General features: G+C 58.4%; 1 protein-coding gene across 1 annotated transcript in view; it reads left to right on the forward strand.

Moving 5' to 3' along the window:
• The window catches only part of C2CD2 (C2 calcium dependent domain containing 2), a 43,913-nt gene extending 21,579 nt beyond the window's left edge, over positions 1-22,334 (forward strand). Inside the window, exons 6-15 of the mRNA XM_058661255.1 lie at positions 673-795; positions 2,957-3,080; positions 5,033-5,141; positions 7,632-7,693; positions 9,781-9,905; positions 10,238-10,412; positions 13,289-13,402; positions 14,217-14,344; positions 15,107-15,464; positions 22,049-22,334. Coding sequence (XP_058517238.1) covers positions 673-795; positions 2,957-3,080; positions 5,033-5,141; positions 7,632-7,693; positions 9,781-9,905; positions 10,238-10,412; positions 13,289-13,402; positions 14,217-14,344; positions 15,107-15,464; positions 22,049-22,281 — 1,551 coding nt within the window. The 3' untranslated portion in view covers positions 22,282-22,334. The remainder of the gene's footprint in view (positions 1-672; positions 796-2,956; positions 3,081-5,032; positions 5,142-7,631; positions 7,694-9,780; positions 9,906-10,237; positions 10,413-13,288; positions 13,403-14,216; positions 14,345-15,106; positions 15,465-22,048) is intronic.
• The last annotated feature ends 457 nt before the right edge of the window (positions 22,335-22,791 follow it).

Consider the following 22,791-nt stretch of genomic DNA (forward strand, 5'->3'; position numbering starts at 1 on the left):
ACTCGGGCCCTGACTCCTGGCTGGTGGCTGCTTGGCAGCCGCTCACTGCCCATGAAGGCTGGCCTCTCTTAGGCTGGCAAGGGGCCTCTTGGTCCAAGTGGATCCTGTGCTTAGTAACCAGTAGCCTGCTGGTGTGTCACGTACAGTACTTCCAGAGCTGGGCTGGCCAGAATCCCGGAGCCAGGAGCTTCTTCTGGTCTCCCACATGGGTGCAGGGGCTTAGGCACTTGGGTGATCCTTGATTGCTTTCCCAGGCAGTTAGCAGGGGGCTGGATGGGAAGTGGAGCAGCTGGGACTCGAACCAGCGCCCATATGGGATGCCGGCATTGCAGGTGTCAGCTTTACCTGCTTTACGTGCTACCCCACAGCTCCAGGCCCACGAATCTCACCTAAAGCCCCACCTTCCTGCTTCATCATCTCCCAAAGGTCCTGCATTGCAACCCCCTCCACTGGGTGATTGAGCTTTCAGCAGAGACATTCTGGAAGCTTCCAGACAGGTACCCATCATCAGCTGCCCCCAGGAGCACATCGGCTGGGCGCCCACGCAGCTAGCGCCACCAGTGCTGGCACCCCTGTCCCCCATTGTTGTCTGTGGTGTGCTGCCCTTCAGTGTGGACTGACAGGATTTCTTCAGTGTAAGACTATCAGACTGTGTGCGTCCTCTCTCAGCAGGACCTGGTGCTGGACACGGAAGCAGTGTCTGCGCTGCTCCGCGACATCCTGAAGGACCTGGTCAGCTCTGCCTCTCCGTCCCTGGTCCTGAGCGCCAGGCCAGCCGAGGTGCAGGACCTCCAGGTAAACCCTCCTGCCGGCAGTGGCTGCTTCTGAGCCCTGGTTAGGAGGAGTTGCTTCCAGCATTGCTGGGGCCCCTCGTGCATGTGCACTGTGAGGCCATGGTGTGAAAGTTGGGTCGGCCCCCTCCCCCAGCAGACGCTGGGGCTCTGCCTTGCCTGAGCCCAAGCTTGTCACCGTCCCATCCCCTGACAACCACCATCTGGGCAGGGGGTGGCGCCAGAGACCCTGGGACATGGCACAGATGCCAGCTGGGCACAGGGATGGGTGCTGAGTCACCCAGGGGTGGGCAGACCGGCAGAGGGCAGCAGTGAGTATCAGAGGGGTTCACTCCTGCTGCCCAGGGCGTGAGGCCGGGGGAGGGGCGGCTCAGCAGGGTCAGCCCACATTCCCAGGAGGAGAGCGGAGCCCTGGCCACCGTGGCTGTCCTCAGCCGCCTTGAGGCAGATGAAGGCCTGGTTGTCTGGAACACGACAATACATTTCTGATGTCACAATCTGAGATAATAACACACCTTCAGGACCTACAGATTAAGAAACCAAGAGAACCCAAAGTGGCATAGATCTAATCATACTTGTTTTTGAAAGACTTATTTGTTTATTTGAGAGGCAGTGCCGCAGAATCGCTGGTTCGCCACTCCCACCTGCATGACTGAAACAGCCTATGCTAGGTCACACCTGAGCAGGGCCACGCCAGGAGCCTGGAACCTCAGCCGGGTCTCCCACTTGGGTGCAGGGGCCCGAGCACTTGAGCCGTGTTTCGCTGCTCTCCCAGGCGTATTAGCAGGGAGCTGCACTGAGGGTGGAGCAGCCACAGAACTAATGAAACTAGCTGAGCAGAACCCTCAGAGCATGCTTGGGGACCCTGGGATGACACTGGGTGGCCGTTCCCATCCCCGGGTACTGAGGGGAGGCTGGGCGTATTATTTCCTATTGTTTGTATCCTGCTCTGCTCCAGATACAGGAAGAAGGAAAAGCAAATGTGGAAACAATAGTCTTGCCCACTTTCCCCTGATCCTTGGCCCTTCCCACCCTGATCAACTATGTAAACCATCATCAAAAATAAAATTTTTTTAAAAAGTGTGGCAGCTGGGACTTGAACCAGTGCTTGTGTGGGATGCCAGCATCACAGGCAGTGGCTTAACTGGCTTGAGATCTGATTATGCTTGTAAGCAAACGTGTAGGTTACCACCTGCAGTGCTGGCATGGCACACGAGTGCCACTTCAGGTCCTGGTTGCTGCATTTGCGACCCAGCTCCCTTGCCCGGGACGCAGCAGAGGATGGACCATGTGCCCGGGAGACCTGGATGAGGCTCTTGGCTTCCGACCGGCCTAATCCCAGCCATTGTGGTTATTTGGGGGAGTGAACCAGCGGATGGGAGATTCTCTAACTCTGCCTTTCAAATAAATAAGTAAATCTTCAGAAGTAAATGAGGAGTTTGGAGAACCAGCACCCCCAGTGTACTGGGGAGACTTCTCCAAGAAGCCTGAGTGTGCACGCATGTCTGCTACGAGGCATTGGCTCATGTGTGGAGACGAGGGGGTACAGCGCTGGGGTCATACCTGAGGGTCCCCAGTACTCCAGGGGGGCTCCTGTACCCTGTGTGCTGATTCAGGTGTTCATGTAGCCACACGCTTCCCACGCTCACCTGGCAGGGTGTTTGGCCTAAGACCTGGGCGCCCATAGTCCAGTAGCACTGACCACAACTGGGAAGATACCCCATCCCTGTGCCAGGCCCATGGTGGCTGAAGCCCAGAGGCCTATGCAGGCATTTCCGCTTTGTCACTTCCGGTGTCCACCAGCTCCCAGCTGGGAGGTGCCTCAGGCACACCGTTTTCTGGGTGGTCCTCTTGAGAGCATCACAGACCCCCAAAGAATCATTCTGGGCCAGATCAGCATTCAGGGCTTTGCCTGGAACAGTCTGGCCACACAGTCCCAGGAAGCCAGCCTGGTGAGCCGAGCTGGGCAGGCTGGGTGGTTCCCTGGTGGTACTGCTGTGGGGCTGCCCTGGCGCCCCCTTGAGGATGGGGTAGGAATGTTGTTGGTGCACCTGCTCCTGTCCCTTTCTGTAGAAGATGCTCTCATGTGGACCAGCAGGTGTGTGGTAGCCAAACCTCTGTCCCATGTCCCCGGTGCCTCTGCTCCATGTGTCTCTTTCTCACAGAGCCCCCAGCACGCCCCACCCACAGCCCAGGAGCCCTGCCCTCGCAAGCCACCCCGGGCTCACGACCTGAAACTGCTGGTGAGGAACGTGCGAGTTTCGCTGCTGAGCCACCCTGGTGCCCTGGGTGAGTCGAGTCCCTGGCCGCAGGGGGTGTGGGGCTGGAGAGCGGCACCCCGCTCTTGGGGGGAGTGGCCTGAGACATCTCCAGGGCACCTCTGCTTGGTTCTGCGCTGTGAGCCGTGTGATAGCAGGAGGGCGAGGCCTGCAGCCCCGTATGCGTGGCAGTCTGTCCCCAGCCTGGGAGTGTTTAGGCAGTGTCAGTGCCACCGACCCTGCTCTGATGAGCTGCTTACACTGCTGCCCCTGCCCCCACAGAAGGCAGCGGGGCAGCATCTTGGAAGCCCCGTCTGCACTCCCCGATGCCAGGAAAGAGAGGACCGGGCTCTTTTTACTTGCCCTGTTTATTTAGTGGTTCTTTTCTCTTTTTTAAATTTATTAACTTATTTGAAAGGTAGAGTGACAGAGAGAGGGGAAGACAGAGAAGCTCTTCCAGCCACTGGTTCACCTCCTAAATGGCTGCAGTGGCTGGAGTTGAGCTGATCTGAAGCCAGGAGTTTCTCTCCGATCTCCCACAGGGACCTGGGTCAGAAGTCAAGCAGCCTAAACTTGAACCAGTGCCCATATGGTGCCAGCATGGCAGGCAGCAGCTTTATGCACTGTACCACGGCACCAGCCCCTTGCTCTTTTCCTGAGTCAGCCTGTCACTCCCTCACCCCGCCCTCTCCCCCGTGGAGCCATCAGCTCACAGTTGACACCCTCACTGGTGTGCAACTTCTGCCTTCCTAAAAGGTTGGGGTGGGAGTGTGGTTTGCAAGCATGATTGATGGATGTCTGGGGCCTGTGGCTCCCTAGGGACTCCTTGGTGCTGGGGGATAGGCTGCTGTCATGGTGAACGCAGAAGCCCTGGGTGGCCCTGACTCTTGGTCCTTGGGATGCACACATTCGTCCCCTGCAACTCCATTTTTCTGGAAACAGGAACCAGTTCTTTGAAGGAACTCTCAGGGAACATGGGCCTTCCTGATCTTCATTCTAGGGGTCTCCAACCTGCAGCTAAGCGCATGCCAAAGCACCTGTGGCTGTCCCAGCCCGTGCTGCTCTGTGGCTGGGTGGGCTCCCCAGGCACCCTGGGCAGGTTTGTGTCCCTGAGCAGCCTGCACCTGCTGTGAAAACACACCCACTCCTCACCCTCCCTGCTAGGTGGTCCCTTCTCTCCAGGTCACAGTCTGTCCCAGGAATGTAACCTGTGTGTAGCATGCTTGACCTGGTGCGTGGTACAGGGCAAACATGGTAGAAGCTGAAGTAGCCTGGCACCTTGGCAGCCTGACTGGTGTAATCAGCAGGACTTGCCACGAGCCCTCTGCATGCTGGGAGCTGGGAGGTGGATTCTGTGATGTGTGGCTCCCTGTGCAGAGCCTTCCCATGCTCAAGTTCAGACTTGAAGCTCAGCCTCTCTGCGACGAGCTGTTAGCGTTGTCCTCCAGTGTTCCACACCCAGCCCAGCTTCCTGCTGCTATGCATGGTGGGAGGCAGCAGGGGAAGGCAGAGGTAGTCAGGTGCGTGTCGCCTGCCGAGTTCCCTGGCCCTGGCAGCCGTCCAGCGCAGCCTCGGTCACTGCCTGTATCTGGGGTGTGAACAGTGTCTTGGAACGTGTTCGCTTTCTCTCCCACCTCCTTCTCTCTTTGCCTTGCAAACATATAAAATTAGAGAAAGTAAAAGTGGGGACCACCTGTGAGGAAGGGTTCCCCCGCCTGGGGGTCCCACCTGAAGCCAGGACCTAGGGCAGGACCGAGGCTTTGGGGGTCAGCCTGGGGCAGTTAGGGTCAAGGCCAGGAAGAAATTCTTCAGGGGCCTCACAGTCCGGGACTTTGAGTGTTTGTAAATGCTGCACCAACGCTGGACAGCAGCCGAGGCTCACCGGGGCAGCTGCGTCATGGGACCTCTCCTCCATGCGTACAGGGTTCCCCGGGTCAGCAGACCCTGCAGGCTGATGCTTGTGTGCCTTCCGCTCCGTTGCAGGCTCCGCTTGTGCTGTGTGCACAGCTCAGCTGAACGACCCGGCACAGAGCTTCTCCAGCTCCCTCGCAAGGAACACGACTGAGCTCGTATGGGGAGAAGAGTTCACCTTGTGAGTCTGGCCAGGGCAGCTCAGAGATGGCCCATGGGCCTTGAGGTCATCGGGCAGTACCCGGGATTGCAAAATGAACAGCACCATGTTGGCATCTGAAGGCCAACCTGCTATTTTTATTGTTATTTGAAAGGCGCGCGCACACACACATACACACACACACCTGCTGGTTCACCCCCCACCAAAGGTCTACAAGAGCTGGAGCCGGACCAAGAGCCGAGAAAGCCACCCAGGTCTCCACGTGAATGATGTGGGGGACAGAGGCTCCTGTTGTGGTGAACGCAGAAGCCCTGGGTGGCCCGGCGCTTGGTCCTTGGGACGCTGTGGGGTGTGCCAAGCCAGCCACCTGCCCAGGCTTCTCTGTAAAGGCAGCTGTGGGGTCAGTTTGTCCGTGTGCCTGGCTGTGACAAGGTCACGTCGCCTATGGTTACCTCCCTTCCAGAACAGGAGAGAAGGGCATGTGTGATAGACTCCAAGACTGGATAGTGAGAATAGAAAGAGGGAGATAGAATACTCAGAAATCAGGGTGCAAGAATCTTCTAGAAAACGTTATACAGTATAGACGGGGCCAGAGGCAGGTGCCTGGGTCGCATGCCTGAGGACCTATGTTCAAGTGCTACCTCGATTTCTTTCTTTTCTCAAAGAAAAAAAAAAGCTTTTTATTTTGAGAGAGAGCGCTCGTTCAGCTGCAGATTCACTTCCCGGATGGCCACCTTGAGCAGCCCAGGTTGAAGCCAGGAGCTTCTTTCAGTACAGGGCGCCCAGGCCTTGGCCCATCCTCCTCTGCTTTCCCAGGTGCACCAGCAGGGAGCTGGGTGGGAAGTGGAGCAGCCGGGACTAGAACCAGCGCCCCTAGGGAATGCTGACACCCCACGTAGCGGGTTCACACACTACGCCCCAGTGCCGGCCACGCTGCCTCCGTTTCTGATTCTGTTTCCTGTTAAGGTGCACTGGAGGGCCAGCAGAGAACAACCGAGAGCTTGGGCCCTCTCCAGCCACGGGGGAGCGGCAGGCGGAGCTCCTGGCTCCTGGTGTGGGTGTTTGGGGCATGACCTGGCGAATGAGCGAGCTCTCTGTCAGTTTTGCTGTGGACTCTTTGCCTTTCCAATAACACAAATACAGGCATGGTTAACGAACATCGGAACACTCCCTTAGCAAACTGACAAACTTCCAGACTAAGGATGGCTACGAGCTTCTAGGAAGATGTTCCACTTGAGAAATAAGGAATACAAACTGGAGCTAGATGTTGGGCTTTGTGGTTGAACACTCATAGCGACACTCAGCTTGTGACAGTTAGTGAACACTGAACGTTAGCAACCTGTTGTTACGGGTTAGTGAGTAGGGATGTAGCTAAGTAAAGCACCAGAAACCAGAGGGCTACACAGCAAAAAATCTGATGCCTGCTAAAAATGGTGTTGCTCTTTTAAAAAAAAAATGGTTTGAATCAAGGAGCTGTTTCAGATCTGCCACAAGGGCTCAGGGACTTGCACCACCTTCTGCTGCTGTCCCAGGCCATTCGCTGGAGCCAGCTTGGAAGCGGAGTAGCCGGGACTCAAACCTGATATGAGACGCCGACATTGCAGGCAGTGGCTTTACCTGCCATGCCACAGCGCCAACCCCTCAGTAGGAGACTAGCATTGTGACATTGTGAGTTAAGCCTCTGAATGTAGTGCTGGCTTCCCATATGAGTACCCGTTCAAGTCCCAGCCGCTCCACCTCCAATCCAGCTCCCTGCTGAAGCACCTGGGAAGGCAGCAGAAGACGTCCCAAGCGCTTGGGCCCTGCACCCACGTGGGAGACCCAAGTGAAGCTTCTGGCCCAGCCCAGGCTGTTGTGGCCATCCGGGGAGTGGCCAGCAGGTAGAAGATCTGTCTTTGTGTCTCCCCTGCTCTGGCACTCTGCCTTTCAAATCAGCAAAATCTTTTTTTTTTTTTAATTTGAAATCGTTGTATAGCTTTTTCATTGTTTTAATTTGGAAGGCATTTAAAAATATTTATTTTTATTGGAAAGTCAGATATACAAAGAGGAGGAGAGACAGAGAGGAAGATCTTTCATCTGTTGATTTATTGCCCAAGTGGCCACTCTGGCCAGAGCTGTGTCGATCCAAAGCCAGGACCCAGGAGCTCCTCTGTGTCTCCCACGCAGGTGCAGGGTCCCAAGGCTTTGGGCTATCTTCCACTGCTTTCCCAGGCCACAAGCAGGGAGCTGGATGGGAAGCAGGGCTGCTGGAATTAGAACTGGCGCCCATATGGGATCCTGGTGCGTGCTAGATGAGGACTTTAGCCACTAGGCTACCATGCTGGGCCCTCAAATAAGCAACATCTTAAAAAAAAAAGTTCCTTTGAAACCCATGCAAGCCTTTCCCTCATGCATGTTTCGTGAAATTATGCGTGGCACCCTGGCATAGCACGCAAACTGCCAGCTGCGGGCAGCAAAACGAAACACACCACTGCCTTGTGAAGGATTCCTGGCTTCTCCCCCTTCTTGCAGTGAGCTGAATGCCAAATCCAAGGAGTTGCACCTGCGGATCTCGGAGGACGGGCAGCCCTCAGGTGAGTGACGGGTAGCTGGCCTCGGAAGGGACAGGTGGGAGGCCCCTGCGAGGTGGCCTGCCCCTCGCCTGACGCACTCCAGGTTTCCTGGGAGGTGTGCTGGGGCAAAGGCAGTTTGTGTTGCTAACGCTGAGCCAGAGGGGAATAGTGGATCATGGCGTGGGAGATGCTGATCACGGCACCGGGCATTCCGGCTCGTTCTCCATCACACCCGTCTTTTTTCCTCCTATTGGAAAACCCGTTCCTTCATTTTGGGAAGATGTTCAACTGGTTTGTTTGTTGAGAAGGATTCAGGGAGTGGGTGCTTGGCCATCAGTTTAGATGGCCACATCCTGTAGCAAAGTGCCTGAGTTCCATTCCCATCCCAGTGTCCAGCTTCCTGCAAGTGTAGACCTGCCTGCGAGGCCGCGGGGATGGCCCCGGTCCCTGGGCTGTGGCCTCCTGTCTGTGAGGCCATGGGGACAGCCAGCCCGGTCCCTGGGCTGTGGCCTCCCACCTGCGAGGCCGCAGGGATGGCCCCGGTCCCTGGGCTGTGGCCTCCTGTCTGCAAGGCCATGGGGACAGCCGGCCCAGTCCTTGGGCTGTGGCCTCCCACCCACAAGGCCTGGATGGCACTCCTGGCTTTGGCCCTGGCCCAGCCCTGGCTGTTGTGGGCATTTGGGAAGTGAGCCAGCGCACTCACCACTGCTTCAGTCATGGCGCAGCTGTCTCCCTGCCTCCCCCATCCATCTCCAGAATTGTTTTAGTTTTCCAGGCTGAACCTGTGCTGCCTTAGTTCCTGACTTGCTCTGTCTTCCTCCTCTCAATCTCTGGCTCTGCTTCCCATCGCCTGGCCTTGCTCTGTAGAGTCAGTCACAGAGGCTTAGCTGGGACACAAGAAAGCACCAGCCTCGGTCGTGGTCATTCCAGTGTGCGGGGGCCTGTGTGCACCTGAGGATGAACCTGCAGCTTCCGGCTCTGCCCAGTGCTCTCAGAGTCCCCTGGCACAGGTGGAGAAGTGGGGATCCCATGCTTGGCTCACCCAGCTGTGACACCAAGCCATTGGTGATCGCTCCGATCTTGCGGGTCCTGCCCAGGACTAGGTGATCCGAAGCCACTGCCGCTTGAGTCACCCAGTCCCCAGAGGGCACAGGAAGGATGCCCAGTCCCAAGCGCCCAGCATGCTCCTTCAGGGCTCTCCAGCACAGCCCTATGGTATCCACATGTCAGACTGCAGGGCGCAGTGCACAGGACACCCCTGCAGCCCTCTGCTCCGTCCCTGTAACTTGGCCCAGTTGTTCTGCATCGGTTTGTGCTCACGCACTCGGTCACTCCCTCCCTCTGTCTTGCTCTCTGTTCACATACAAACACATACACACCCCACATGCGTGTACACGTGTGTGCATTCACGCCAGTGCTCCCATGCATACCACATACACATGCATGCATTTGTGCAATATAACCACAGACACAGCATGGGCACACACCACAGGCACTGCTGTGTGTGCTCACACGTGAACGTGAACTGCACAGGGACCATGCATTGCACGCATCAGGCGAGCGGGGCTGCTCCCTGTTGCACACACCTGCACACACCTGCACACACCTGCACACACCTGCACACACCTGCAGTCCTGCTTCCTAACTTAGGTGGCTGGGCTGCTCAGCAGCCGGGTCCCAGCAGGAGGGCCCCGACAGAGGTCAGAGCCCCCTCTGGCCCTTCCTGGTGCCTCGGCCTCCAGCCTCCTTGGCCCTCTCTGTTCCCTCAGCCCCTCTGAATTTCCTGGCATTGACCTTTAGACATTCCAACCCAAGAGACAGTTACAGAGAAAGGGAAAACGGAGATCTTCTATCTGTTGGCTCACTTCCCAAGGGGCCACGTGGCTGGAGCTGAACCAATCCCAAGCCAGTAGCTTCTTCAAGGCCTCCTGTGTGGATGCAGGGGCCCAGGTCCTTGGGCCATCTTCTGTTCTCCCGGGAAATTAGCAGGAAGCTGGATGGGAAGTGGAGCAGCCAGGATTTGAACTGGCAGCCATAGGGAATGCTGGTGCTAAGGCAGTGGCTTTATGCACTACGCCTCAGCACCGGCCCCACTCCTGTCTTTGCAGGTTGGCTGGCAGTGGCCACAGTCCCGTTAGATTTATTTAAGAAGCAGCCTTCTGGGCCCCAGAGCTTTGCGCTAGCCAGCGGTTCCGCATTCAGTGGCCCCGTGTTGGGCTCCGTCACTGCTGAGGTAGGTTCGTGGCCCGGCCTCTCCCTGGGTCCAGTCCTGCTGTGCCCACTGCTGGAAGGAGCCTGGTAACCTTGTTCCCAGGTGGCACAGCAGGCGGCTCGTGACCTGTGCAGTCCATCCCATGGGTGGTCATGGTCTCGGCTGTGGCAAGTTTGCGCTTTGCCCCCAGGGGGCTGACGCCAGAAAGCCTGCTTGGTCCCCCAGCTTTTATTCCCACCGTTTTGGGTGGAGGCGACTGTGTCTGGGCCTCCTGGTTTGCTGTCCACCCCTTCACAGCAGGGATGGAGCATGGTTGGGACTTAGTCCTCCAGTGACCACTCCCTTTTCTGCAGTTTTTTTATGTAGAACCTGGTGAGTCCAAGGGCTGGCAGGCCCCGCTCCCTACACCTGCGACGAAGATAGAAAAGGATCGCACGGTGATGCCGTGTGGCACCGTGGTTACCACCGTCACCGCTGTGAAGACCAAGCCTCGATTTGACGTGGGCAGGGCCTCCCCGCTGAGTTCCGGTGAGACCCCCAGCACTGTCCCACCTGTAGGCCCTGTCAGGGTCAGCCTCTGGTTTAAGATGTGTTTGTTTGACTGGCAGAATGGCCAAGAGAGGGAGGGAGGAGCGGAAAGAAACAGGGAGGTCTGCTTTCGGCTAGTTCACTCCCCAAGTGTCCATGATGGCCAGACCCAAGGCTTGTTCCCCCACAGCCACGATGGCCGGACCCAGGAGCTCACTCCCCCATGGCCACAGTGGGGACCTAGCTCACGCCCCCATGGCCACAGTGGAGACCAGGGGCTCACTCCCCGATGGCCACGATGGGGACCTAGCTCACTCCCCAATGGCCATGATGGGGACCTAGCTCACTCCCCCATGGCCATGATGGCGACCTAGCTTACTCCCCCATGGCCACAGTGGGGAACAGGGACTCACTCCCCCTGGCCACGATGGGGACCAGGGGCTCACTCCCCGATGGCCACGATGGGGACCTAGCTCACTCCCCCACAGCCACAATGGGGACCTAGCTCACTCCCCCATGGCCACGGTGGGGTACAGGAGCTCACTCCCCCATGGCCACGGTGGGGACCAGGAGCTCACTCCCCCATGGCCACGATGGGGACCAGGGGCTCACTCCCCCTCGGCCACAGTGGGGACCAGGAGCTCACTCCCCCATGGCCACGATGGGGACCTAGCTCAGTCTCCCACGGCCACAGTGGGGACCTAGCTCACTCCCCGATGGCCACAATGGGGACCTAGCTCACTCCCCCACGGCCACGGTGGGGACCAGTGGCTCACTCCACCATGGCCATGGTGGGGATCCAGGAGCTCACTCTCCGATGGCCAAGTGGGGACCTAGCTCACTCCCCCACGGCCACGATGAGGACCAGTGGCTCACTCCCCCATGGCCACAATGGGGACCTAGCTCATGCCCCCATGGCCACGGTGGGGACCTAGCTCACTCCCGATGGCCACGGTGGGGATCCAGGAGCTCACTCCCCCACGGCCACAGTGGGGACCTAGCTCACTCCCCCACGACCACGGTGGGGACCAGTGGCTCACTCCCCCAAGGCCACGATGGGGACCTAGCTCACTCCCCCACGGCCACGGTGGGGACCCGTGGCTCACTCCCCCATGGCCACGATGGGGACCTAGCTCACTCCCCCACAGCCACGATGGCCGGACCCAGGAGCTCACTCCCCCATGGCCACAGTGGGGACCTAGCTCACTACCTGATGGCCATAATGGGGATCTAGCTCACTCCCCCATGGCCACAGTGGGGACCAGGAGCTCACTCCCCCACGGCCACGATGGGGACCTAGCTCACTCCCCCATGGCCACGGTGGGGACCTAGCTCACTCCACTATGGCCACAGTGGGGACCAGGAGCTCACTCCCCCATGGCCACAATGGGACCAGTGGCTCACTCCCCCACGGCCACGATGGGGGCCTAGCTCACTCCCCCACGGCCACGGTGGGGAGCCAGGAGCTCCCTGTACGTCTCCCGGGTAGGTGCAGGAACCCCAGTACTTGAGCCATCTTGCCCTCTCCTCTCCAGTGGATAAGAAGCAGAACAGCCAGGACAAACCTGTGCTCCAGTGTCACACGCAGTGACTTCACCACTGCGCCCCAGCACCAAGTGTCTCTCTCTCTCTTTTTTTTTTTTTTTTTTTTTGAGATTTATTTTTATTAGAAAGGCAGATTTGCAGAGAGGAGAGACAGAAAGAGCTTCCATCCACTGGCTTACTCCCCAGATGGCTGCATTGGCCAGAACTGACCTAATATGAGACCAGGAACCAGGAGCTTCTTCCAGGTCTCCTACATGGGTGCAGGATACCTATGTACCCTGTTGCTTTCTCAGGCCACAGGCAGGGAGCTGGATGGGAAGCAGACAACCCTGACACGAACCAGGGCCCATCTGAGATGCTGGTGCTGGGAGATGGATTAGCCAGTTGAGCCAACACGCTGGTCCTACCACCAAGTGCTCTTAAGAACATCTCAGAGCTGGCACCATGGCACAGCAGGCTAAGCTTCCACCTGTGGCCATGGCATCCCACATGGGCACTGGTTCAAGTCCTGACTGCTCCACGTCTGAACCAGCTTCTTGTTTATGACCTGGGAAAGCAATGAAGAATGGCTCAAATCCTTGGGACCCTGCACTCACGTCGGGGATCTGAAGGAAGCTCCTGGCTCCCAGCTTCAGTCTGGCACAGCTCCAGCCATTGGAGCCATTTGGAGAGTGAAACAGCAGATGGAAGAGCTCTCTCTCTCTGCTTCTCCTCTGCAATTCTGCCTTTCCAAAAAATTTAAAATAATAAGGAAATAAATCTTAAAGAACCAAAACCAACCCACAGCCCAGGAGGACAGGTCCTGGGCAAGACTGGCCTGTCTTGTTGTTGGGTGGTGACCTTGGGGGTCATGGGGAGCTGTAGCCTGGCACCCATTCATGCACGGACACTCTGCGGCCACACTTGGCTCAGGTTCCCCACCCTGTGTCATCCACCAGGGCCAATGCAGTCCATGGCCCTGGGTGACCAAGGTCTCCCCTGCAGAGTCGCCCACCGGGGCCACTGCCACCCATGGCCCTGGGTGACCAAGGTCTCCCCGCAGAGTCACCCACCAGGGCCACCGCCACCCATGGCCCTGGGTGACCAAGGTCCCCTTGCAGAGTCACCCACCAGGGCCACCACCACCCATGGCCCTGGGTGACCAAGGTCCCCTTGCAGAGTCACCCACCAGGGCCACCACCACCCATGGCCCTGGGTGACCAAGGTCCCCCCGCAGAGTCGCCCACCGGGGCCACCACCACCCACGGCCCTGGTGACCAAGGTCTCCCCTGCAGAGTCACCCACCAGGGCCACCACCACCCATGGCCCTGGTGACCAAAGTCTCCCCGCAGAGTCGCCCGTGAGGACGCCCGTCAAGGTGAAGCTCATTGAGAAGGACATCTCCATCCAAGCCATCCCCTGCCACGGCGCGCCCGTCAGCAAAGCCTTCTCGGCCTCTGACACAGGTAGCCCGCGCCTGGCCTGGGCCCCTAGTGCTCCGTGTGCTCCGTGGCTCTAGCCTCGGAGGTGGCCGCTGCAGAGTTTGGGAAAACCAGTCTCTTCTCCTTCCTACCCTTCCCCTCCTCTCCCCTACCCCTTCCTCTCTCTTCCCCTCTCCCCCCTTTCTTCCCCATACCGCTCCCTTCTCATTCTGCTCTCCCCTCCAGGCCTCCGCTGCGGGGGGACTTGGCCCAGCACCCCGGCTGCCTGACACTTTGGCTGTGTGTGGATGCGCTTTTCCGGTCCAGGCTCTGCTGCTTGTTTTCCTGTCCTTGAGAGGCAGAATGAGACAGAGAGGATCTCCCGCCCGCCCGCTGGCTCACTCCCCAGGTGGCTGCCATGGCCAGAGCTGAGCTGGTCCAAAGCCAGGAGCCTGGAGCTTCCTCAGGGTCTCCCATGTGGGCAAAGGGACCCAAGGCTTTGGGCCGTCCTCCACTGCTTTCCCAGGCCACAAGCAGGGAGCTGGATGGGAAGTGGAGCAGCCAGGACTCGAGCCAGTGTGAGGCTTTTCCTGCTAGGCCACACTCACCAACCCCAGTGTGTGAAGTTTCAGTGAACTCGTCATTGAGCATCCCGTAACCACATTGGCAGTCATGTTGTAGACCCCAGTCAGCAAACTGTGGCCAACAGACTGCGCCTTGGCTGTCACTTGCAGTAAAGTTTCATTGGAACCCAGCTGTATGGTGACATGTAGCTCCTGGCTACGTTCAGGCTTGGAGGCTGCCAACTGTGTGCACGTGAGCTCACTGCCCTGTTTCCCACCCCACCCCACCCCTGCAGAGCTGCTGATGCTGAACGGCCTGGACCCTGTGGCCGAGGTAGCCATCCGGCAGCTCAGTGAGTCCTCCAAGCTGAAGCTCAAGTCACCCCGGAAGAAGAGCACCATCATCATATCGGGGATCTCCAAGGTATAGCACTGGGGGCTTCCAGAAAGTTCCACTTCTGGTCACCACCCAGTTGGGCAGCTGCCCTGTATTTGGGGGATACAGCAAACACAGGTTCCTGGGGATAGGGGCAACTGTGTGTTCAGAGGGTGGCGTGAGGTTGCACCCTGGCTTGGTCATGGTCACTCCACCTTGCAGAGCACTTTATTTAGTTAGTTTTGCCGTGAGTGTGTACTTCTGTGACTGGAGAAAAGCAAGGATGGTTGCAAACAATGTCCGTCACCTGGTTTCTCTCCCCGCCCTCAGCTGCTGGAGGGATAAGCCCCCTACCTGCCATGCCCTGCTCAGGGGATGCTGGGAGCTTCTGCTTATGTCTGAGAGGGAAGCTGGGAAGCCTGTGGAGTGGGGGGAAGCAAGAGGCAGGAAGGAGTGTGCTGGCAGTGGGCTCCTAGGAGGGGCCCAGAAGGGCCCGGCAGGTGCTGCAGGTGAGCTGGGAGCTTTGCCGCGGCCCCCAGGGTGTGTCACCTTGAGCGCTGTCAGGCTCCTGCATGCAGCTCCTGTGGCCACCAGGAGGGGGCGATGTCTGAATTCGTGGATGGGCTGCAGCAGCAGGAATGCGCCTGTTACTGCTGCTGGAGGCTCTGCGCCCTGGGCTGCACGGAGAGCTGCCCAGCCCCGCTGCAGCAGACACACCTTGTTAGGGGGCAGGCTGCCAACTTCGCAGCTCTGTCCCCCGCAGCTGGCTGACTTTTCCGCTCACCCTGATGGTGCCTTCTGCTGCCACAGACCTCACTGACTCAGGACCACGACGCTGCCCTGATGTTGGACTATGCAGCCTCCATGAACAGTACCCGCCAGGAGGACGTGCCGGCCGCCCTCTCCTGCCCCGAGGAGGTGGCCTCCGCCTCGGCCCCGCCTGCTGAAGATGAGCCTACCCAGGTCCAGGTCCCAGCCGCAGCTGCTGTTGCTGCTGCCGCCGCCAGGCCCCAGGAGGATGAGCTGGAGTCCTGGGACTCAGAGAAGGAGTCCACACAGGGGGCAGCCTGGAGCAGCCAGACCCCGCAGGAGCCTGATGGGGACGCACTGTCTGAAAGTTCCCTTAGTGTGTCGGAGCTGGAACCTGGTACAGTCAAGAAGCAAAGAGGTACACGCATCCCAGCCCTCCCCGTGGCTCAGTTCCCACGCTTGCCGCAGGCTCCAGGTCCCCTATGCTCACCTTCTTTCCCTTGGTTTTATCGCCTCCCACGCCATCCCGACGTGCCCCAGGTACCTGGTGCTGAATGTGTGAGCCCTGGAATGGGGCTGCATCGGGGTCCTTGCTTGGGTGCAGGCTGGGTCAGCCCTGCGATGAACGAGCGTTGGTTTCTGCCTGAGCTCCTCTGGTGTGAGTAGAAGCCACCAGGAGCCTCCACGGCGTCCGCAGAGCCGCTTCTGGTGCCGACCAAATTGTGGAGCAAAGCCAGGCAGGCAGAGCCTGGGGGAGTTGTGCCTCTCCAGTGTGCCTGACAGTCTGTGGGAACTGCTACCCCCAGCCCAGCCAGGCAGCTCCGTACAGGGTCAGGGTCCCTCACCCAGGATGCGTAGCTCGAAACGCTTGAGACTTGGATTCTGGGATCTGGGTGTCAGCATGGAATGGGGTGTGTGTGTGTGTGTGTGTGTGTGTCACAGACCCCACATGCATGCCAGCTCAGGTGTTGGCAGCTAGAGTTTTTAATGTGTCTTCTTCCTTGCCCCATCCCATGGGGTCAGATGTGCAATCTCCCACTCTTGGGGTCCCATAGGTGCTCAGGAAATGGGGTATCAGAGCCCCTGGGGTATTGGGGTTGTACACCAGGACTGCTGAGCCTGTGTGTAGGGGTGCCATCGTTACCTTCCTGTGAGAACAAGTTGGTCACTTTTCTCAGCTTGAACCAGTGCCTTGGTTGGACTGCACAGAGGCCGTGGTTTGACCCACATGGCTCCTTGTGAGATGGCCACTGCAGGTGGCCTCAACATGAGACCATTACAAGCCGAGGACCTTGGGAGCTCAGTACCGGAAGCCCCCGTGTCCAGTGGGGTGCACAAGCCGAGCTGTGCTCTGAGCCATGGGTGACCCTAGGTGTGGATTCGCACTGAGGCACTCCGGGCTGGACCCAGGAACCAGGCTGTTGGCATTGGGGAGCAGGGGTAGGGCTAACGCTGCGGCTGGCCGTCCCAGGGGGAGACCACACCCCTGTCTGACGCAGCCTTGCCAGGGACTTTGTCTGTCCTCACTCCCCATCTTGCCTGCTGCCTGCTTCCTAGACCTGCCCCTTACCTGGCTGAAGCAGGACCAGGCCGGGGCAGAGCTGGGTGTCAGGAGAGGAGGAGAGAAAGAGAGGAGGAAGGAGGGAGGGGCAGGACTTTCCTGCACCGTTTCCAGGCCACCTGGTCTCTGCCACTGCAGGTGCCTGGGAGGGTTTGCGGCCACCTGCCCAGTGGGGACTTGGGTGGCTGTGATGCGCTCATTGGTGAGGAGTCTTGGACCAAATGACACCCAGGTGGTCGGGCTGCAGTCACCACCCACCCGCCCTACATGCTTAGACATACCATGGGCATACACTGGGGTCACCACACACACCTATGCACACAGCACATGTGTGTACATACAAACATGCCCACACATGCAGCGTCAGGGACCCTGGGTATTCAGGTAGTGAGAGGCGCGAGGGCGTGCTTTCCCCTTGGGTGCAGACCCTCCTGCCACACCACGCCAAGTCTCCCGCAGGCCTTCATCCCAGCCCTGCCTAGTGAACCTTCCAGATCTCTCCCTTGGCTCCCAGCCTGGCTGGGTCCTGACCATCATGTGTGTCCCCTTCCAGCCACCTGCATGGGCACCTTTTGCGAGAGAAGAGTCTGGTGTTGGGAACCCCAGGGACTGCTTCCTCTCCGAGCCTGAGCCCCAGCCCTCAGTCTGCGTACTCTGTCCACTAATTCCATAGTGTTATAAATTGTTGCTGATATTATGTTGGGGCTTTTAATTGATCGGGATGACACTCTACTGGCTCTACCTTCAGACCAGAGATGGTCTCCCCAAGAAGCTGTTGAATTTATCTGGACAATAAGATGCTGGACTTTATGCTTGGTATATGCTTGCAATGAAAGAATCTCAACTGAACTTGAACTGTGGCAATGCAGCAAGGTGGAGGAATCCACCATGGGAGGAGGGTCTGGGGAGGGGTGGGGTGAATCCCAGTACCTATAAAACTGTGTCACATAATGCAATGTAATAATGGTTAAAAAAAAAAAAAAAAAAAAAAAAAAAAAGACCCACAGGTCGGCCTGCAATGCGTCCCCAGTGTCTCCAGGAGGTGCTGTCGAGCCTCAGGCAATGCCGGGCTAGGGGACCCCCTGGCATTTCTCTTTTGTCAACTAAGAGGGCTCCTCTCCGTGGTCACCAAAGCTTAGCCCACCTGTGTCCTCCATCATGACTGGCTGTGTTTATAACTGTCCTGTGTGTGTCTGCTTATTGGACAGTGCACGTGGGAGGTGGTGGCAACAGTTTCCCATCTTGGGAAGTGTTGCCACAGCTGCCCAGCCAAGGGAGGGACTGGACTGCCACGTCCTGTGCCTGCAGGGCAGTAGGATGGCATGTGTGCACGGTGCATGCTTTATCATGAGCTGAGATCGGGCGGGCATGTGTGGAGGATCCAGGGCTGGGGACAGGGGCCGCATGGGCAGGAGCTGGGCTGGCCGTGTGCCACGAGGGCTCGGGGCTCGCCATCCTGCGTTCTGATGCTGCTGTCACACCTTTTTATTTTCGCTTCTTGCTTCTCTGCGTCTGGTGCTCTCTCCCTTTAACCTAAGAGGACGGCCGTGGCAGCCAGAGCTAACCGCCTGCACAGTAAGTGTCCTCTCTCTCTCTATGTACGTGGCCTCGCTGTGCGGGAGGTGTGGAATCACACAGGGAATGCACCTGCCTTCCCGCCCCTTCCCTCCCCCCCAGGTTGCCCCTTTGCCCTGTGTTTCCTGCTCTAAGATGCTGCAGCTGAAGTGATCATAGGAGTTTTAGAAAGTGCTCGGAGGACGAGACTTGAAAGATCGATTGGTTTGGGTGGAAAGCGATTTTGAAATCCATGGGTCCCAGGATCTTAAAAAAAAAAAAAAAAGTTTGTGACTAGGAGCATGGTGGGTTCCAAAAATATTTTGGCAACAAAATAACCTTATCCCACCTTCTCCCGGAAACTGCTTCCAGTTCCCGCAAGCACCGCCTTCATCCCAACCTGAGGGTCAGGTGTGGACGCCGCCTGACGCCTGCCGAAGGTGTAGCTGCCCTCGAGCAGGCCCCTGTGCAGGGGGAGCAGGCGCTCTGGCCCTTGGCTGGCTGCAACTTCCCCCTGTTTTTCTCCCCCCGGTTTTTCTGCCTGCTGCTAACACGCCTGCCAGGGGGATGCACTTGGGAATACTTGCAACAGGAAAACTTTTAACTGAACAGAATTATTTTTCGTTCCTTCCCATGGGCCTTCAGCTTTCTTGGAGATTCCTTTGAAACGTGGCTTGGACGCTTTTTCTCCATCTTGCTGCCCATGTAAACGTCTCGGTTACCGGCCCCAGAGTTCACATGACCTCTGGCCAGTTGTTGCACAAGGACGTTGGAAGGTTGAGGCTGAGCCCAGCCATGCAGCACAGGGCGCTAAGCCACTGCCTGAGACTCTGGCACCCCAAGTGCATGCTGGTCCAAGTCCCGGCTGCTCCACTTCACATGCAGCTTCCTGCTAATCACCTGGGAAGGCAGCATAAGACGGCCCGAGGGCTGGGGCTCCGTACATACGAGAGAGACCTAGAGGGAGCTCCTGGCTCCTGGTTTCTGCCTGTGGCAGCCCCTGAACTAACAGGTGCACACGCACTCCTGTCTCTGCCTCACACTCCCCGTCATTCTGCTTTTCAAATAAGTAACTCAATCTTTTAAAAGGGTGAAAGGTTGTGGCTGAGGTCTAAACCTACCCCCTGCCTGTGGGCGACGTGAGGTGGCCTGGAACCCAGGGGTCGCCCCACTCTTGGGTTGTGGGTGTGGCCTTCTCCCAGACTGCCAGTCCCTGCCTCTGTCCTCCTCCTCCCCAGGTTTGCAGGCCAGGCAAGGTTGAGAGCTCTGTGGGGCGGCAGGAGGCCTGGGCAGTGCCCAGTGCTGCCCACGGGGGACAAGAGCTGTTAGTGTCGTCTGGAGAGTACCAGGCCCAGGGCACAGTGTCCTCCACTTCAGGTCAGCCCATTGTCATCATGGGCCAGTGGACACGACACCTGCGAGGCGGTGCTTCCAGACAGGCACAGCAGCAGAAGGGGGAGGGCTGGGGCTGCAGCAGGACTGCCGTCTCCCAGCTCGGAAAGCTCCAACCCAGGAATCCCAGCCATGTGTGAGCCTCAGCCTCCTCATGGGCCAGGGTCAAGACCTCTGTCCTCTGCTCCTGCCCAGGACTGGCAGGGGGACACAGGGCGCAGCCCCTCCCCCATCATGCAGGACACTGCTGCCGAACCCATCCACGGAGGCCAGGCTAGGTCAAGTCCAGCCAGGGGAAGTGTGTGTGGAGTGCAGGGCAGGCCTGGAGCTCACTACCAGCAGAAGGCATCACTCCAGCTGGGCAGCGTTCACCCTGTGGGATGAACCGCGGCCAGCAGGAGGGTCCAGGGCAGTGCCAGCCATGGTCTGTCCCACTTGGCAGTGTCACATGCAGGAGGAGCACCCCAGAGAGCCCAGCTGCATGGGCAGGAGTGGGTTATCGGCTGCCTGGGTGCTGACAAACTACGGCAGTCTCTCCAAACGCTGTAGATCCCCCCACCTCTTTCTTAAGAGAAAGAAGATCTTCCATCACCGGTTCATTCCCAGGTGGCTACAGTGCCCAGAGCTGAGCCGGTCCGAAGCCAGGAGCCCCGGCATGTGCTCTTCAGACCCTGACATGGGACATTGTCTGGGGGCACCTGAGCCTGCATGTGGGTAGATTTCAGAGTGTCCCACTCAGGTCCTTGAGTGGCTACCAGAATCCCAAGGACCCAACACAAGAAGCTGTGGTGTAAAGCTAGATATGTCCTCCCCTTTCCTGCCTCTGGAAATCCCAGGGGAAGCATGAGCAGGGCACACACAGGTCTCTGCCAGCTGCTGGGCTAGTGGCCATCTTGGTAGGCAGGGGTTGGGGGTTCATAGAAGCAGAGGTGGTCTCCGCCTCCATCACTCCATGTTGTCCTGTGTGCTCACCCAGCACCTGTGCCTGAGCCCTCAGGGATTCCGCTGTGACACGTTCCAGAGAACTGGTCAGCCATGACACTCCCCAAGTAAGGCCAGGTGCTGAGCAGTCGGCTGACACTCTGGCACAGCCATGTGGGGGCTCACGGCTCAGCCCGTGGTACCACAGCTGGACCACAGCTCCAGCCAGGGACTGGGCTGCCACACAGTGAGCCGGGGAGTGGGCCTGGGAGGGGGCGGGGCAGTGGGCTACTCACACATGATGACCCTCTGGGTTTGGGTTCCAATTCTGCTCCCCATCCCGGCCTGCCTGCTGAGGCACATCCTAGAAGCAGCAGGTGCCTGGGACCCGCATGGGAGCCCTGGATGGAGTTGGGGGCTTCCTGCATTTGCCTGCCTTGGCCTTGGACTGTTGTGGACATTTGAGGGGATGAAGTGGTGGATGGGGGCTCGTTCTCTCTCCCTCTCTCTGTGTGTTTTAAGTAGAAGGAACATTTTATAAAAGGGTTGCCTGCCAGATGCTGCCCTTACCAACCCCCACCCTGGAGCCCCCATCAGCAGGTCCAAGGCATTCCCCAGAGATGCCCTTTGCCACAAGGGGTCACAGCCAGCCCATGGTCATTGTTCAGCACCCCAGCCATGGCTTCCCTTTCTGAGGGAGGGGAGCCCAGGACACTTCCTTTCTTATCCCTGCTTGTCCTACAACCCTGGATGGGGTGCCCACCCTTCACAGCACAGGTGTGCCGTGCAAGGCTTCGTGCCAGTGATCTTTGTCTGCTTGAGTACATCAGTGCACGAACTTGGCTGTGGGCTCTCACAGTCATCACGGCTGCCCGCGGGTGACCAAGAGGGTCACGGGCCAGCCTGGCCAGTGCTAGAATGCTGAGCCGCTTTGTGCAAAGGCAGATGAATGGTTCGTGGCGGCCCCACCATGTGATCTTGAATTGACCTTGATGGGTTCCTGGTGGATGGCTACTCAACTTCTTCCCTCTGCCTGTGCTGCTGGGTTGCCCCGTAGGAAACCAAACGTTGGTAGGTTGCAAACAGGCAAGTGACGGATGTCCCATAGATACTGCAGGAGCCGGACTTATTTTCCAGGCAATGCTCCCGATAGAACAAATACTCCTTCCGCATTCCTAAGAACATGCGTGTCCCCAGGGTCTTTGCTTTGGTTTTCTGCATGTGATCCTCCCTTCTGGGGATGTGGTATGGCTTGGCCATTTTCTTAAGGAAGGGAACTTGGTGTGACCAGGGTGACACCCACCACATGTTAACATCATTGGCCGAAGTCCCTTCCATGGGTGTGGCGGCCCAGGCTCCGTGCTTCCACCCCAGGCAGTCTCTGGCTGCATTTTACCGTCAACGTTCAAGCGAGCTCTGTACCAGCCACCGGCCTCTCTCTCCTGGTCCCCCTAAGTTGCGGTTCCTTGAGCAGTTAATCGGCTGTTAGAGGCGCCCCAGCGTGGGCCTGCCCTGTCCTGCCCCGAGCCCCTCAGCACCCCTGACCAGCTGTCTTCCCTGTGCTTGACTTCCAGGGGGCTTTTTAAGGAAAGGTGCCAAGCTGTTCTTCCGCCGGCGGCATCCGCAGAAGGACCCGGGCCTGAGCCAGTCGCACAATGACCTCGTATTCCTGCAACAGCCAGAGAGCGCCCGGAGGAAAGGGGCCACCCTCACGGGGATGCTGAACAGAAAACTGCGTGCCAGACACCGGAACAAGATGACTGTGAACGGCGAGCCCACAGAGCCACAAGGCCACGGCCTGTGTTAGGACCCCTCGCCCGCCTGGAGGGACACACAGGCATACGCTGCACCTGCCTCCCCATCACTGTCTCTCCAGGCAGGATGCTTCCCTGCCCCCTCAGGGAGGACTGGCCAAGCTGGCTGATGCCAGGTGTGACCCAAAGGCTGGTGCTGGGCTCCAAGCTCAGCGTCAGGGCTGACCACCAGCAAGCAACCAAGGATGTGAGCGGAAGCTCAGAGCCCAGTGGGCTGCAGGGACGGTTGTAGGGGTCCCTGTGTTCCCCATGAGTCCTGCAGCAGGTGGGTGGGCCACCTCTCTCTATGTGCTGCTTAAAATTAAGACTGTGCAGGGAGGCGGGGCAGACAGGGTTCCTCACTGGTGGAGAAGTTAGGGAAGTGGTCATGTTGCGAGACTTTGCCTTCCTGTTAGCCCTAGACCTGGAGCTTGTCCGCAGGGGACCCGCAACACTTTACTAACTTCCCGTGGAGCTCACCTGCAGGTGGGAGAGCCCTCAGTTCTCATGTGCTCTTCCTGTCT

The sequence above is a fragment of the Ochotona princeps genome, chromosome 3 (genome assembly GCF_030435755.1).
Source record: "Ochotona princeps isolate mOchPri1 chromosome 3, mOchPri1.hap1, whole genome shotgun sequence".
NCBI classification, from domain to species: domain Eukaryota; kingdom Metazoa; phylum Chordata; class Mammalia; order Lagomorpha; family Ochotonidae; genus Ochotona; species Ochotona princeps.